The 13,918-nt window shown below is 43.1% G+C and overlaps 1 protein-coding gene across 1 annotated transcript; it reads left to right on the forward strand.

Annotated features, from left to right (window-relative positions):
* Positions 1–5,391: 5,391 nt before the first annotated feature.
* On the forward strand, positions 5,392–11,454 carry LOC311139904 (cell adhesion molecule CEACAM2-like). Its single transcript, XM_084174901.1, has 4 exons — positions 5,392–5,417; positions 5,968–6,276; positions 10,264–10,545; positions 10,845–11,454. The coding sequence occupies exons 2-4, from the start codon at positions 6,030–6,032 to the stop codon at positions 11,192–11,194; spliced, it is 879 nt and encodes a 292-aa protein (XP_084031027.1). The 5' UTR covers positions 5,392–5,417; positions 5,968–6,029; the 3' UTR covers positions 11,195–11,454.
* Positions 11,455–13,918: the final 2,464 nt, after the last annotated feature.

Below are 13,918 nucleotides of genomic sequence, written 5' to 3' on the forward strand. Positions count from 1 at the left end.
TACCGCTTGCCGTGCGGTAGCAGAGAGAACAGTCTATGACTAGGGTGGCTGGAGTCTTTGACAATTTTGAGGGCCTTCCTCTGACACCGCCTGGTATAGAGGTCCTGGATGGCAGGGAGCTTTGCCCCAGTGATGTACTGGGCCGTACGCACTACCCTCTGTAGTGCCTTGCGGTCAGAGGCCAAGCAGTTGCCATACCAGGCGGTGATGCAACCAGTCAGGATGCTCTCGATGGTGCAGCTGTAGAAGTTTTTGAGGATCTGAGGACCCATGCCAAATCTTTTTAGTCTCCTGAGGGGGAATAGGCTTTGTCGTGCCCTCTTCACGACTGTCTTGGTGTGTTTGGACCATGATAGTTCGTTGGTGATGTGGACACCAAGGAACTTGAAGCTCTCAACCTGTTCCACTACAGCCCCGTCGATGAGAATGGGGGCGTGCTCAGTCCTCTTTTTTTTCCTGTAGTCCACGATCAGCTCCTTTGTCTTGGTCACGTTGAGGGAGAGGTTGTTGTCCTGGCACCACACGGCCAGATCTCTGACCTCCTCCCTATAGGCTGTCTCATCGTTGTCGGTGATCAGGCCTACCACTGTTGTGTCGTCGGCAAACTTAATGATGGTGTTGGAGTCGTGCCTGGCCATGCAGTCATGGGTGAACAGAGAGTACAGGAGGGGACTGAGCACGCACCCCTGAGGGGCCCCCGTGTTGAGGATCAGTGTGGCAGATGTGTTGTTACCTACCCTTACCACCTGGGGGCGGCCCGTCAGGAAGTCCAGGATCCAGTTGCAGAGGGAGGTGTTTAGTCCCAGGATCCTTAGCTTAGTGATGAGCTTAGAGGGCACTATGGTGTTGAATGCTGAGCTGTAGTCAATGAATAGCATTCTCACGTAGGTGTTCCTCTTGTCCAGGTGGGAAAGGGCAGTGTGGAGTGCGATAGAGATTGCATCATCTGTGGATCTGTTGGGGCGGTATGCAAATTGGAGTGGGTCTAGGGTTTCTGGGATTATGCTGTTGATGTGAGCCATGACCAGTCTTTCAAAGCACTTCATGGCTACAGACGTCAGTGCTACGGGTCGGTAGTCATTTAGGCAGGTTATCTTAGAGTTCTTGGGCACGGGGACTATGGTGGTCTGCTTGAAACATGTTGGTATTACAGACTCAGTCAGGGACATGTTGAAAATGTCAGTGAAGACACTTGCCAGTTGGTCAGCACATGCTCGGAGTACACGTCCTGGTAATCCGTCTGGCCCTGCGGCCTTGTGAATGTTGACCTGCTTAAAAGTCTTACTCACATCGGCTACGGAGAGCGTGATCACATAGTCGTCCGGAACAGCTGGTGCTCTCATGCATGCTTCAGTGTTGCTTGCCTCGAAGCGAGCATAGAAGTGGTTTAGCTCGTCTGGTAGGCTTGTGTCACTGGGCAGCTCGCGGCTGTGCTTCCCTTTGTAGTCTGTAATAGTTTTCAAGCCCTGCCACATCCGACGAGCGTCAGAGCCAGTGTAGTATGATTCAATCTTAGACCTGTATTGACTCTTTGCCTGTTTGATGGTTCGTCGGAGGTCATAGCGGGATTTCTTATAAGCGTCCGGGTTAGAGTCCCGTTCCTTGAAAGCGGCAGCTCTACCCTTTAGCTCAGTGCGGATGTTTCCTGTAATCCATGGCTTCTGGTTGGGGTATGTACGTACGGTCACTGTGGGGACGACATCATCGATGCACTTATTGATGAAGCCAGTGACTGATGTGGTGTACTCCTCAATGCTGTCTGAAGAATCCCGGAACATGTTCCAGTCTGTGCTAGCAAAACAGTCCTGTAGCTTAGCATCTGCGTCATCTGACCACTTTTTTATTAGCCGAATCACTGGTGCTTCCTGCTTCAGTTTTTGCTTATAAGCAGGAATCAGGAGGATAGAGTTATGGTCAGATTTGCCAAATGGAGGGCGAGGGAGAGCTTTGTATGCGTCTCTGTGTGTGGAGTAAAGGTGGTCTAGAGTTTTTTCCCCTCTGGTTGCACATTTAACATGCTGGTAGAAATGAGGTAGAACGGATTTAAGTTTCCCTGCATTAAAGTCCCCGGCTACTAGGAGCGCTGCATCTGGATGAGCGTTTTCCTGTTGATTAATGGCCTTGTACAACTCATTCAGTGCAATCTTAATGCCAGCATTGGTTTGTGGTGGTAAATAGACAGCTATGAAAAATATAGATGAAAACTCTCTTGGTAAATAGTGTGGTCTACAGCTTATCATAAGATACTCTACCTCAGGCGAGCAAAACCTCGAGACTTCCTTAGTATTTGATTTTGTGCACCAGCTGTTGTTTACAAATATACACAGACCGCCGCCCCTTGTCTTACCAGAGTCAGACGTTCTGTCCTGCCGATGTAGCGTATAGCCTGCTAGCTGAATGTTGTCATACCTGATAACAAAAGGAAAAACAAAAGGAAAAACTTCCATAAACAAATGCTGTGCTGCCCTTATACGCTAATTCCTCTGTAAAGTAGAAATTAACATGGAAAGGGGACAGGAATAGCCATGCTAGCCCAATGATGCCATGTACAGTAAAAAGCACAGTAGCTAGCTAACATGTACAGTATTCATAAAGTACAAGATGCCATTTTTATAAATACAGGAAATGCATGAATTTCCCAATATAATGGTAGGATGCCATAATAATACAATGTCAGGGACCATATAAACTCATTATCTGTGCTTTTATATATATACTGAGTGTACAAAACATTAGGGACACCTGCCCTTCCATGACTAGGTGAATCCAGGTGAAAGCTATGGTCCCTTATTGATGTCACTTGTTAAATCCACTTCAATCAGTGAAGATGAATGGGGGGGGGACAGGTTGTTTGATGAAGGTTTTCATTCGCTCCGTATTGTGTCACCTGACCCCTGACCTCTGAGCCCTTGCATTACCACTAGTCTAGTGTCTTTGATCCTCCTTGCATTGGAATGTATCACCTGTCTGACCCTGCTCAAACACAACTCTCAAACAAAACCTCATAAACCTGATGAACAGACCACTTCTGTTGTATGAATCACTGATGTAGGTAAATCTTGAAATGTGTTTAAAGGCCCAGCACAGATTTTCCTGTGTTGTATATACACTGACTGTCCAAAACATGACATAGACTGACCAGGTGAAAGCTATGATCCCTTAGTGATGTCACTTGTTAAATCCACTTCAATCAGTGTAGATTACATTTACATTTTAGTCATTTAGCAGACGCTCTTATCCAGAGCAACTTACAGGTAGTGAGTGCATACATTATTTTATTTTTTATTTTTTTCATACTGCCCCCCCGTGGGAATCGAACCCACAACCCTGGCGTTGCAAACGCCATGCTCTACCAACTGAGCTACATCCCTGCCGGCCATTCCCTCCCATACCCTGGAAGACGCTGGGCCAATTGTGCGCCACCCCATGGGTCTCCCAGTCGCGGCCGGCTACGACAGAGCCTGGATACGAACCAGGATCTCTAGTGACACAGCTAGCACTGCGATGCAGTGCCTTAGACCACTGCGCCACTCGGGAGACTTAACCCTTACCCTTACCCTTACCCTTACAAGATGAAGGGGAGGAGACGGGTTAAAGATGGATTTTTAAACCTTGAGACAATTGAGACATGGATTGTGTGTGTGCCATTCAGAGGGTGAATGGGCAAGACAAAATATTTAAGTGCCTTTGAATAGGGTATGGTAGTAGGTGCTAGGCGCATCGGTTTGAGTGTGTCAAGAACTGCAACGCTGCTGGGTTTTTCTCGTTCAAAAGTTTCCTGTGTGTATCAAGAATAGTCCACCACCTAAAGGACATCGTGCCAACTTGACACAACTGTGGGAAGCATTGGAGTCAACATGGGCCAGCATTCCTGTGGAATGCTTACGACACCATTTAGAGTCCATGCCCCGACGAATTAAGCCTGTTTTGAGGGCAAAAGGGGGTACAACTCAATATTAGGAAAGATTGATCATGATTTCCATGGGACAATTTCACTATAACCTACCTCTTCCACATGTGTACAGTAGACAGGGTAGACAGGGAAGAGGTAAGGGGGCAGGGGATGTTTATGAGGGGGAACACAGAAGGAGAAGGACGTGTGCAACATTGAAACTTACACCACCAAAAGGAATGTACACTAATATCAGGCATGGGAACTGTTCAGATTTGTTGTATTATATTGAATAATTTAATTATATAACATGAAATACAACACTTGTTACATGAGCAGGCAGCACATTCAGGCCCTGAACAGAGATGAGTACAATGTCCCACTGTTCAACTCAGCTCTCATGTTGTGATGGTGTTATCATAAGGTACCGTTCTCTCCTTCAGGGCTTTATGCTGGTTAATATGACCTATTACCCTCATCCTGAGAGCTTTACAATACAGCATGTGGGTACTTATGTTGGTTTCACAGAGTAGCTGAATATCTTTCGCATGACCAGTTTGCTCCTCTATTCATGCTCCTTGGTTGGACAGCGAGATAACGACAGGCAGCATACCTTTTTCCTCCACTGTTCATCAATCAAACCTGATCTGGCATAAACACACATAGGTGTGCTCAGGTGTTCCCTGATAGGGACCTGTCCCCACAGATTAGATCATTCTACAGGTGTTGACCTGGGAGATGTGAAAGGCATGTGTTTGCCTTGTTACACACACTGCCAGGAATAACAGAGGGAGATTTCTCAATACTTGGGAAAATTGTGAAATGGGAATTTCAATGTAATAGGTACTCTATGCTAAAGCATTATGTTACAATATCACAGACACGATATATGATACTTGATGTATAGTATGTACCGTTCTATTCTGGAATTGTTGACTACATTATAAACATTTAACACATTTTGTTGTCACTGTGTTTTTGTAAGAGACTGTAGCCCTGTTCCAAACCAGTAAAGCTGTCGTCAGAAAATACAGACTTAAACTACACAGAATGAAATAGTGTAGGAGTAATCCTATTGATGTTTATTTCTAGATGTCTAATTGATCGGTGAAAATATTTGTAATGATTCTTTACTACAATGCCATTGCCAAAATAAGGCTACATGCTGTAACAAAGTGTGAAGGAGACAGAAGGGGTGAAGGGGGGTAGGCGACTCAGAGATTACACACATTCTCTGTCACCATTTGTCAATCAGATTACCCTAATTGGCCACCAAGGAAAATATTTGTAGAAAAAAAAACGACAGAATGTGAGGCCTCTTTTGTAGTTTGACAAGAACGAGTACTATATGATGGACACTGGCATATAAAGATATGATATTAACTTGTTTCCTGAGGTTTTTGGGTAGGGGGCTGGACCGCAAAATACCAATATAAAAGAGTAGGAGCATACATAGACCACCAAAACAAAATGGGGGAGACAAGAGGAAGGGTCCCACATGTTCTTCTACTGGCTTTGATACAAGGTAACATGTCTTCTTTTTCAATAATACAAGTAACTCTGGAGTTAACTTTCAGTTTCATATACTGTGAATTCACAAGTCCAGAAGATGGAGAAATGAAAGTGTAAAATAGAGACATTGACAGTAAAATTAGAATTTAGTAATTGCAACTTTTACTAAAGTGGATACAGTTTTAGACAAGATAGTTTGTGAAAAAATCTATTAATATTTTCTTAAGTCATTGAAATAGCTCAAAACGTTTTTTGATTGAGTACATGTTTATTGTATTTGTATTAAATAATTACCTAAGAAACTACAAAGTTGTATTTACCAGGTAGACTTTACCAAATGTCCTCAAAATATTGCATGTTAAAGACTAGTGACCACAAGTTCATATTTGACCCGTGATAATATCACTTCAAAATAACTAAACTCTGTGAATTCAACTAATGTATGTCTTGATCAGCAATTAATTAGCTGGCAGAGGAACAAAAGTGGGTACACCCTGTTGTGTTCCAGGACCAGGATTGGGGACCACTGGATGCTAAAGACCAATCTTTCCACTCTTCTCCAGGTGTGCTGAGCTCCAGCACTGTGGAGGTGCTTCCCTCTGAGAACCCGGCCTGTGCGGGCAACATGGTGACCCTGACGCTGTCTCCGGCCACACAGCTGCAGACCGGCAGCTGGGCTGTGGGGGGCACTCAGATCCTGACCTGGTCGGGGGGCCAGCAGGCTGTGTTCCCGAGCCACAATGGCAGGGCCTCGGTGAACGTCAGCACAGGGACTCTGACCCTGACCTCCATCACGGTGGCTGACTCAGGGGTCTTTGTGGTCCAGAGCACCAGCCCTCAGCTCACAGCCACCTCCACCCTCACTGTGCTGGGTGAGTCAGAGATATCAGCCCAGCTTACTATTAGATTAGTTAGATTAGACAAGTAATATCCTGAAGGCCCTGTGGGTCTATACTGTAACTACTGTTAAGCCAGCCTGGCTTCCAACATTACTTGTAGTGTAATACAACAATTCTGCCAGTCTGTTATGGCACGGAAATACTGGTTTAGTTTGAGTGTGCACCTGTGTGTGTTCATGTCTACAGTGCATTTGGAAAGTATTCAGACCCCTTGACTTTTTCCACATTTTGTTACGTTACAGCCTTATACTCAAATGTATTAAATTGTTTTTTTCTCTCATCAATCTACACACAAAAGCCCATAACGACAAAGCAAAACCAGGTTTTTAAAAATGTTTCCAAATGTATAAAATCAAAAAAACTGAAATGTCACATTTACATAAGTATTCAGACCCTTTACTCAGTACTTTGTTGGAGCACCTTTGGCAGCGATTACAGCCTCGAGTCTTCTTGGGTATGACGCTACAAGCTTGGCACACCTGTATTTGGGGAGTTTCTCCGGTTCTTCTCTGCAGATCCTCTCAAGCTCTGTCAGGTTGAATGGGGAGCGACGCTTGGCATTCAGGCCAAAGAGTTCAATCTTGGTTGTCCTTTTGGAAGGTTCTCCCATCTCCACAGAGGAACTCTGGAGCTCTGTCAGAATGACCAACGGGGTCTTGGTCACCTCCCTGACCAAGGCCCTTCTCCCCCGATTGCTCAGTTTTGTGGTTCCAAACTTCATCCATTTAAGAATGATGGAGGCCGCTGTGTTCTTGGGGACCTTCAATGCTTCAGAAATGTTTTGGTACCCTTCCCCAGATCTGTGCCTCGACACAATCCTGTCTCGGAGCTCTACGGACAATTCCTTCGACCTCATGGCTTGGTTTTTGCTCTGACATGCACTGTCAACTGTGGAACCTTATATAGACAGGTGTGTGCCTTTCCAAATCATGTCCAATCAATTGAATTTACCGCAGGTGGACTCCAATGAAGTTGTAGAAACATCTCAAGGACGATCAATGGAAACAGGATGCACCTGAGCTCAATTTCGAGTCTCATAGCAAAGGGTCTGAATACTTATGTAAGGCATTTTTTATTTTTATTTTTTGCACAAACAAAAAAATATATATATTTTCACTTTGTCATTATGGGGTATTGTGTGTAGATTGATGAGGCCATTTTTTTATTTTCTGACATTTTGGTAGGCCATTTGTTAGTCTGTCAACTTGTAATTAGATACAAGCAGCTTCTCTTTTGTCAGTATATGTTGACCTAGAAGACTAAATAAACCCTTGCTCAAGAAATAATGTAATAGATCGATAGAATGAATGCTATACTGAACAAAAATATAAACGCAACATGCAACAATTTCAACGATTTTACTGAGTTACAGATGATATAAGGAGATCAGTCAATTGAAATAAATTCATTAAAACCTAATCTATGGATTTCACATGAATTGGCAGGGGCGCAGCCATGGGTAGGCCTGGGAGGGCATAGGCCCACCCACTTGGGGGCCAGGCCTAGCCAGTCAGAATGAGTTTTTACCCACAAAGGGCTTTATTACAGAAATAAATACTCTTCAGTTTCATAAGCTGTCTGGGTGGCTGGTCTCAGACGATCCCGCAGGTGAAGAAGCCGGATGTGGAGGTCCTGGGTTGACGTGGTTACACGTGGTCTGCGGTTGTGAGGCAGGTTGGACCTACTGCCAAATTCTCTAAAAAGACGTTGGATGCGGCTCATGGTAGAGAAATGTACATTCAATTTTCTGGCAACAGCTCTGGTGGACATTCCTGCAGTCAGCATGCCAATTGCACGCTCCCTCAAAACTTGAGACATCTGTGGCATTGTGTTGTGTGACAAAACTGCACATTTTAGAGTATCCTTTTATTGTCCCCAGCAAAAGGTGCACCTCTGTAATGATCATGCTGTTTAATCAGCTTCTTGATATGCCACACCTGTCAGATAGATGGATTATCTTGGCAAAGGAGAAATGCTCACTAACAAGGATGTAAACAGATTTGTGCTCAACATTTTAGAGAAATAACCTTTTTGTGCATATGGAAATTGCTGGGATCTTTTATTTCAGCTCATGGGACCACACTTTACATGTTGTGTTTATATTTTTGTTCATGGGTAAACTTTTGTCTGTCATCTATTTTCGCGGAGCAAAGACGTTTAGGGACTGGGTAGAAAATGCAATAATGCAAAAGAAAACTGGAAAGATTTTCTGTGCAAAATGTCCAAATGACATCAGTTTGACCGGTTGTAAGGAAATTGAAAGCTGTGAAAATGACACAATGTGTTTCTGATAAGACTTCAGTTTGGCTTCAATGCATATTTTATGTGGTTGAAATACTATCAGCTTTTATAATGCTGACAGCATCTCAAGATCATTTTACTGCAAGAAATGCTTAATTCTGCAGGAGTTAAGATTATGGCTATGTGAAAGGTTATAGACATACTGTACGTACAGTCAGTGTCCAGATTTCAGTTTCCATTTAACACATCTAAACCGTAGGCTACAGTTCCCTTGACATGCCATAGACCTATTTGAATTTCCGTTTTGTGATGTGGAATTTTGTCACGAACGTCTAAGGAAGCGGACCAAGGCGCAGCGTGTGCAAAATACATCTCTTTATTTATGAAGAGAGAAAAACACGAAACCGAACACTATCCAAAACTAACAAAACAACAAACGACCGTGAAGCTAAATTACGTAAGTGCACTGACAAGCAACAAACGTTCAACATAGACAATTACCCACAAACACATGATGCCCATGGCTGCCTTAAATATGGCTCCCAATTAGAGACAATAACCCACAGCTGTCTCCAATTGAGAACCAATCTAGGCAGCCATCAACATACAAACACCTAGACAAGACATTACCCCATAAACATACAAACCCCTAGACAAACCAAAACACATACTACACCATGTCACACCCTGACCTAACTAAAATATTAATGGAGACAAAGATAACTAAGGCCAGGGTGTGACAAATTTGTACAGCGCTTCACAATTATGCTATCATCCTCTTTTACCACTTCACCAAATCTTTCCCAAACATTACTTTTCTGGCCCTCCCTTTTCTTTTTCAACTCTCCTTTCGCAGCTTTTGTCTTATTGAATTAAACTCTGACAATGTCCCTTTTGCCTTAGTGGATTGATGTTAACATTCTCTGCCTGTTCCCAAAATCATTATTTGATGATTGGTGTGTAGGCTATTTCGCTCAAGTACAGTTAAGCCCTAAAGTTTAGGTTTATGGATTATTTAAAGAAAAACCTCAATGTAGCCTATAGATATAAATTGCATAATAATTAGACATTTATTAATTTTTTAAGGTATCGTTTTCTCTTTATTAAAACCGCCCGCCACCCAGCGTCCCTTCAGCCACACAATATTTAATGACCCTAAACCCGTCCGCCCCACGGATATAAACGCAGGGACTGCGGTTTATGAGTCACCCCACGCATCACTAGTATGCATGGAAATGCTGACTACACTGTTGACGATGTCTGTGTTGGCATTTTGTCTGGGCCAGGTGACTGATGACTTGGCTGTTGGTCTTTGATCAACCATAACATTGACTTTCTCATACTATTATAAGAAATATAAGGCTCACAAACAACTAGTAACCTTCATCAAATTACATCAAGCTGTGTGAATTGAACTAAAAGTCAATCATACTGAAATGGCTATAACATATTTAGATAGGATTCTGCAAGTCATCATGACTACAGACAAGTATTGCCAAAAGATGGGCTGACACCAACAAACTCCACTAAAACAATGGGCGTAATGGAAACAGGTTGTCTTGGTCCCTTTTCCAGCCCAGCCTGGTGTTCCCTCTGGTTTCTGTTATGTGTTTTCCCTCTCTTTCTTTCCCTGTAACAATCTCTCTCTCTCTCTCTCTCTCTCTCTCTCTCTCTCTCTCTCTCTCTCTCTCTCTCTCTCTCTCTCTCTCTCACCCACAGAACCTGTTTCTGCTTTGAGACTGGTGGCCAACAACACAGGCAATTTAGTGGAATTCAAAAGCTCTGTCAGTCTGTTTTGTTCTTCCTCTGGCTCCTCCCTCTCTTACTGCTGGCTGAATGGCAACTCTGAAGTCACAGCCAGTGATGGAATTCAGCTTGGTGATGGGAACAGCACTCTCACCATAGTCAATGTGACTCGATACAACGATGGGCCGTTTCGCTGTAATGCTTTCAACGCCGTCAGTAATGGAACCACTGAGCCTCTACATCTCAATATCAGCTGTGAGTATGAGAGTATGCACACTAACTGTACTTGATGAATTCACATCTTTTGGCTGCAGCCCACATGTCAAGCTTTGACTGACTCTTTACAGTGATTTGGGAGTGACACAATAACATAGCTACAATCATATGGCCAATGGTGTATGATTTATCATGATCAATTGATTTTGCTCTATAACACATCGACTCCCTGAATATCCCTTCATCTCTACCACCAGGCCTCCTTGGCTATCTATCTACTACATTTCCATAGACATTATCTGTTGAGTCATGACAGTAATGCATATCTCCCTACACAGATGGTCCAGACGGTGTGTCCTTCACAGTCAACAGGCTGAACACCACTACCTCTTTCCTGATTGGGTCTACTCTGACCATGTCCTGCTCGGCCCAGTCCAACCCTCAGGCTGAGTTTCAATGGGCTTTCAATGGGAAGCATCTGAATGGGACAAGTCCAGATCTGAAGCTATACAGTGCTGTGGAGAGCCAGAGTGGCCTATACTCCTGCCTGGCCTTCAACAACAGAACCATGAGCAACAGCAACGTCACTAGACAGATCACCATCAGCAGTGGGTCAGTGTCAGTACAGCTGGGGGTCAGTGTCTGGCTCGTCCTCCTCCTCTCCTCATTGGCTGGGGTCCTCTTCTGAGCTCCAATGGGCAAGCATATCTCACTGACTGGAAAATAACACACAGGCCAAATAAAGCATTCAGTTAAATGAACCCATAAAATATATTTATTCAAACATTAATTTAATTGACTTAGTGCCATGGGCCAGGGCAATGTGAATAAATTATGTAATTGACTGAAGAAAAAAAAGAGTTTTATAATATGGTGAAATAATATCCTAGATATTGATGTAACCGAACATGGTCACTCTTGTGCAATGTCAGACCACAGTGTGCATCCTGTGAAAAAAAAGTATAATGGCTATGATATCAGGAGGGTGTGTGTTCCCACTGGCTTGAAATACACTGAGTATACAAAACATTAGGAACCTGCTCTTTCCATGACATAGACTGACCAGGTGAATCCAGGTAAAAGCTATGATCCCTTATTGATGTCACTTGTTAAATCCACTTCAATCAGTGTAGATGAAGGGGAGGAGACAGGTTAAAGAAGGATTTTTAAGCCTTGAGACAATTGAGACATGGATTGTGAGTGTGCCATTCAGAGTGTGAATGGGCAAGACAAAATACTTAAGTGTCTTTGAATGGGGTATGGTAGTAGGTGCCAGGCCACCAGTTTGAGTGTCAAGAACTGCAATGCTGCTGGGTTTTTCACGCTCAACAGTTTCCCATGTGTATCAAGAATGGTCCACCACCACCCAAAGGGAATCCAGCTAACTTGACACACCTGTGGGAATCATTGGAGTCAACATGGGCTAGCATCCCTGTGGAATGCTTTCGACACCTTGTAGTCCATGCCCCAATGAATTAAGGCAGTTCTGAGGGCAAAAGGTGGTGCAATTCAATATTAGGAAGGTGTTCCTATAGTTTTGGACACTCAGTGTATTTAGAAAGAGAAAATACATTGCACCATATTCATGTAGTCTAATATCTATCTAGTCAAATATTAACAGAGAAGAATGAAAAAGGCGTAGAAATATATTTCACCACTATGATGTTATTCAAACATATCATCACTCATCATCATCATGGTATTTACAGGAGTAAAGCTTAGGGAAACTAGCTCATGACCATTCTTTCCCAATCTCTTACAAATATTTTCCACAGATATCTGAACCTGTCATCCTAAGAAGGAACATGTCTGCTGTAATTGCATCCTGATACAGAATATATCTCTCGTTCCAATATCATGCTGCCAAAGGAATGATTTATCTGAAAACAGTTTTTTATTGTATTTTTTCTTTATTCAAGCTTTATTTATCCAGATTAGTATCACTAAGAAGAATCATATAACATGGATTTCAACACCCCTCATTACTGTAATTATCTTAAGACCTGGTGGAATAACAGAAATATGTCAAACATTCTTGTGGTAATATGACTTGAACATACATTTCTTAATTGCTTATATAAAAACTGTTTTTGTTGTTGTTGTTGAATAAATCAAAATGCTCCATAAGGGTACACAGTGCATAGGCCCACCCACTTCGGAGCCAGGCCCACTCAATGGGGAGCCAGGCCCAACCAATCAGAATTAGTTTTCCCCACAAAAGGGCTTTATTACAGAAATAAATACTCCTCAACACCCTGCCCCCCCTCCCCTCAGTCGATCCCGCAGGTGAAGAAGCCGGATGTGGAGGTCCTGGGCTGACGTGGTTACACGTGGTCTGCGGTTGTGAGGCCAGTCGGACGTAATGCCAAATTCTCTAAAAAGACGTTAGAGGTGGCTTATGGTAGAGAAATTAACATTGAATTATCTGGCAAAAGCTCTGGTAGACATTCCTGCAGTCATCATGACAATTGCATGCTCCCTCAAAACTTGAGACATCTGTGGCATTGGGTTGTGTGACAAAACTGCACATTTTAGAGTGGCCTTTTATTGTGCCCAGCACAAGGTGCACCTGTGTAATGATCATGCTGTTTAATCAGCTTCTAGATATGCCACACCTGTCAGGTGGATGGATTATCTTGACAAAGGCTAAAATGCTCACTAACAGGGATGTAAACAAATTTGTGCCAAAATGTTGAGCGAAATAAACTTTTTATGCCTATGGAAAATTTCGGAGATCTTTTATTTCAGCTAATGAAACATGGGACAACACTTTTCATGTTGTGTTTATATTTTTGTTCAATGTAGAAAGGAAAGGTATGTGTTTCTAACGGTGTAGAACCGTCAACCTATGTTGAACACACCCTTGTTGGTCTACCTGTGCCAGGTGTATTTGAGTGGCCTTTTGTATAGAAGCCTTCCTGTTTGTTTCAATCAGGGTATCCTTTTACTGAGAGGACGAGAGCGGTGATGGTGGTTTGAAAAAAAGTAAATATGAGAAATAGGAATAATTGTGAATGTAGTGCTTTTAGGCATTGGTGCCCATATTCCACCCAGACCTGCTCTCCTTCTCACTGGGCACTCTGTTTGACTATGTGAATAAAACTTATAAACTTAGTGGTATTTGGTTGTGAGAAATCAGACATTTCTGTGTTAAAGTCTTGTAGGACAGCTGTATGGAGCTCCTGGAGGTGAATATGTATGGGAATGATTACGTCCTATGGAGATTGTGCCTTTCTTGTGACGCTGAAAATAAAAATAAACAGTTGCATCCTGATATTGTTGTCTGATTCCCATGCTCCACTCCTCGAAGAAAATAACCTTTAGCTTAGTCCTGAGGACCTCACCTTACATATAAAAGGGGCGTAGTACGGATACAGGAATAGGTTATTGTTAAATCCTTGCATTATGTTTT

The sequence above is a fragment of the Coregonus lavaretus genome, assembly GCF_964263955.1.
Source record: "Coregonus lavaretus genome assembly, chromosome: 13".
Classification (NCBI taxonomy): domain Eukaryota; kingdom Metazoa; phylum Chordata; class Actinopteri; order Salmoniformes; family Salmonidae; genus Coregonus; species Coregonus lavaretus.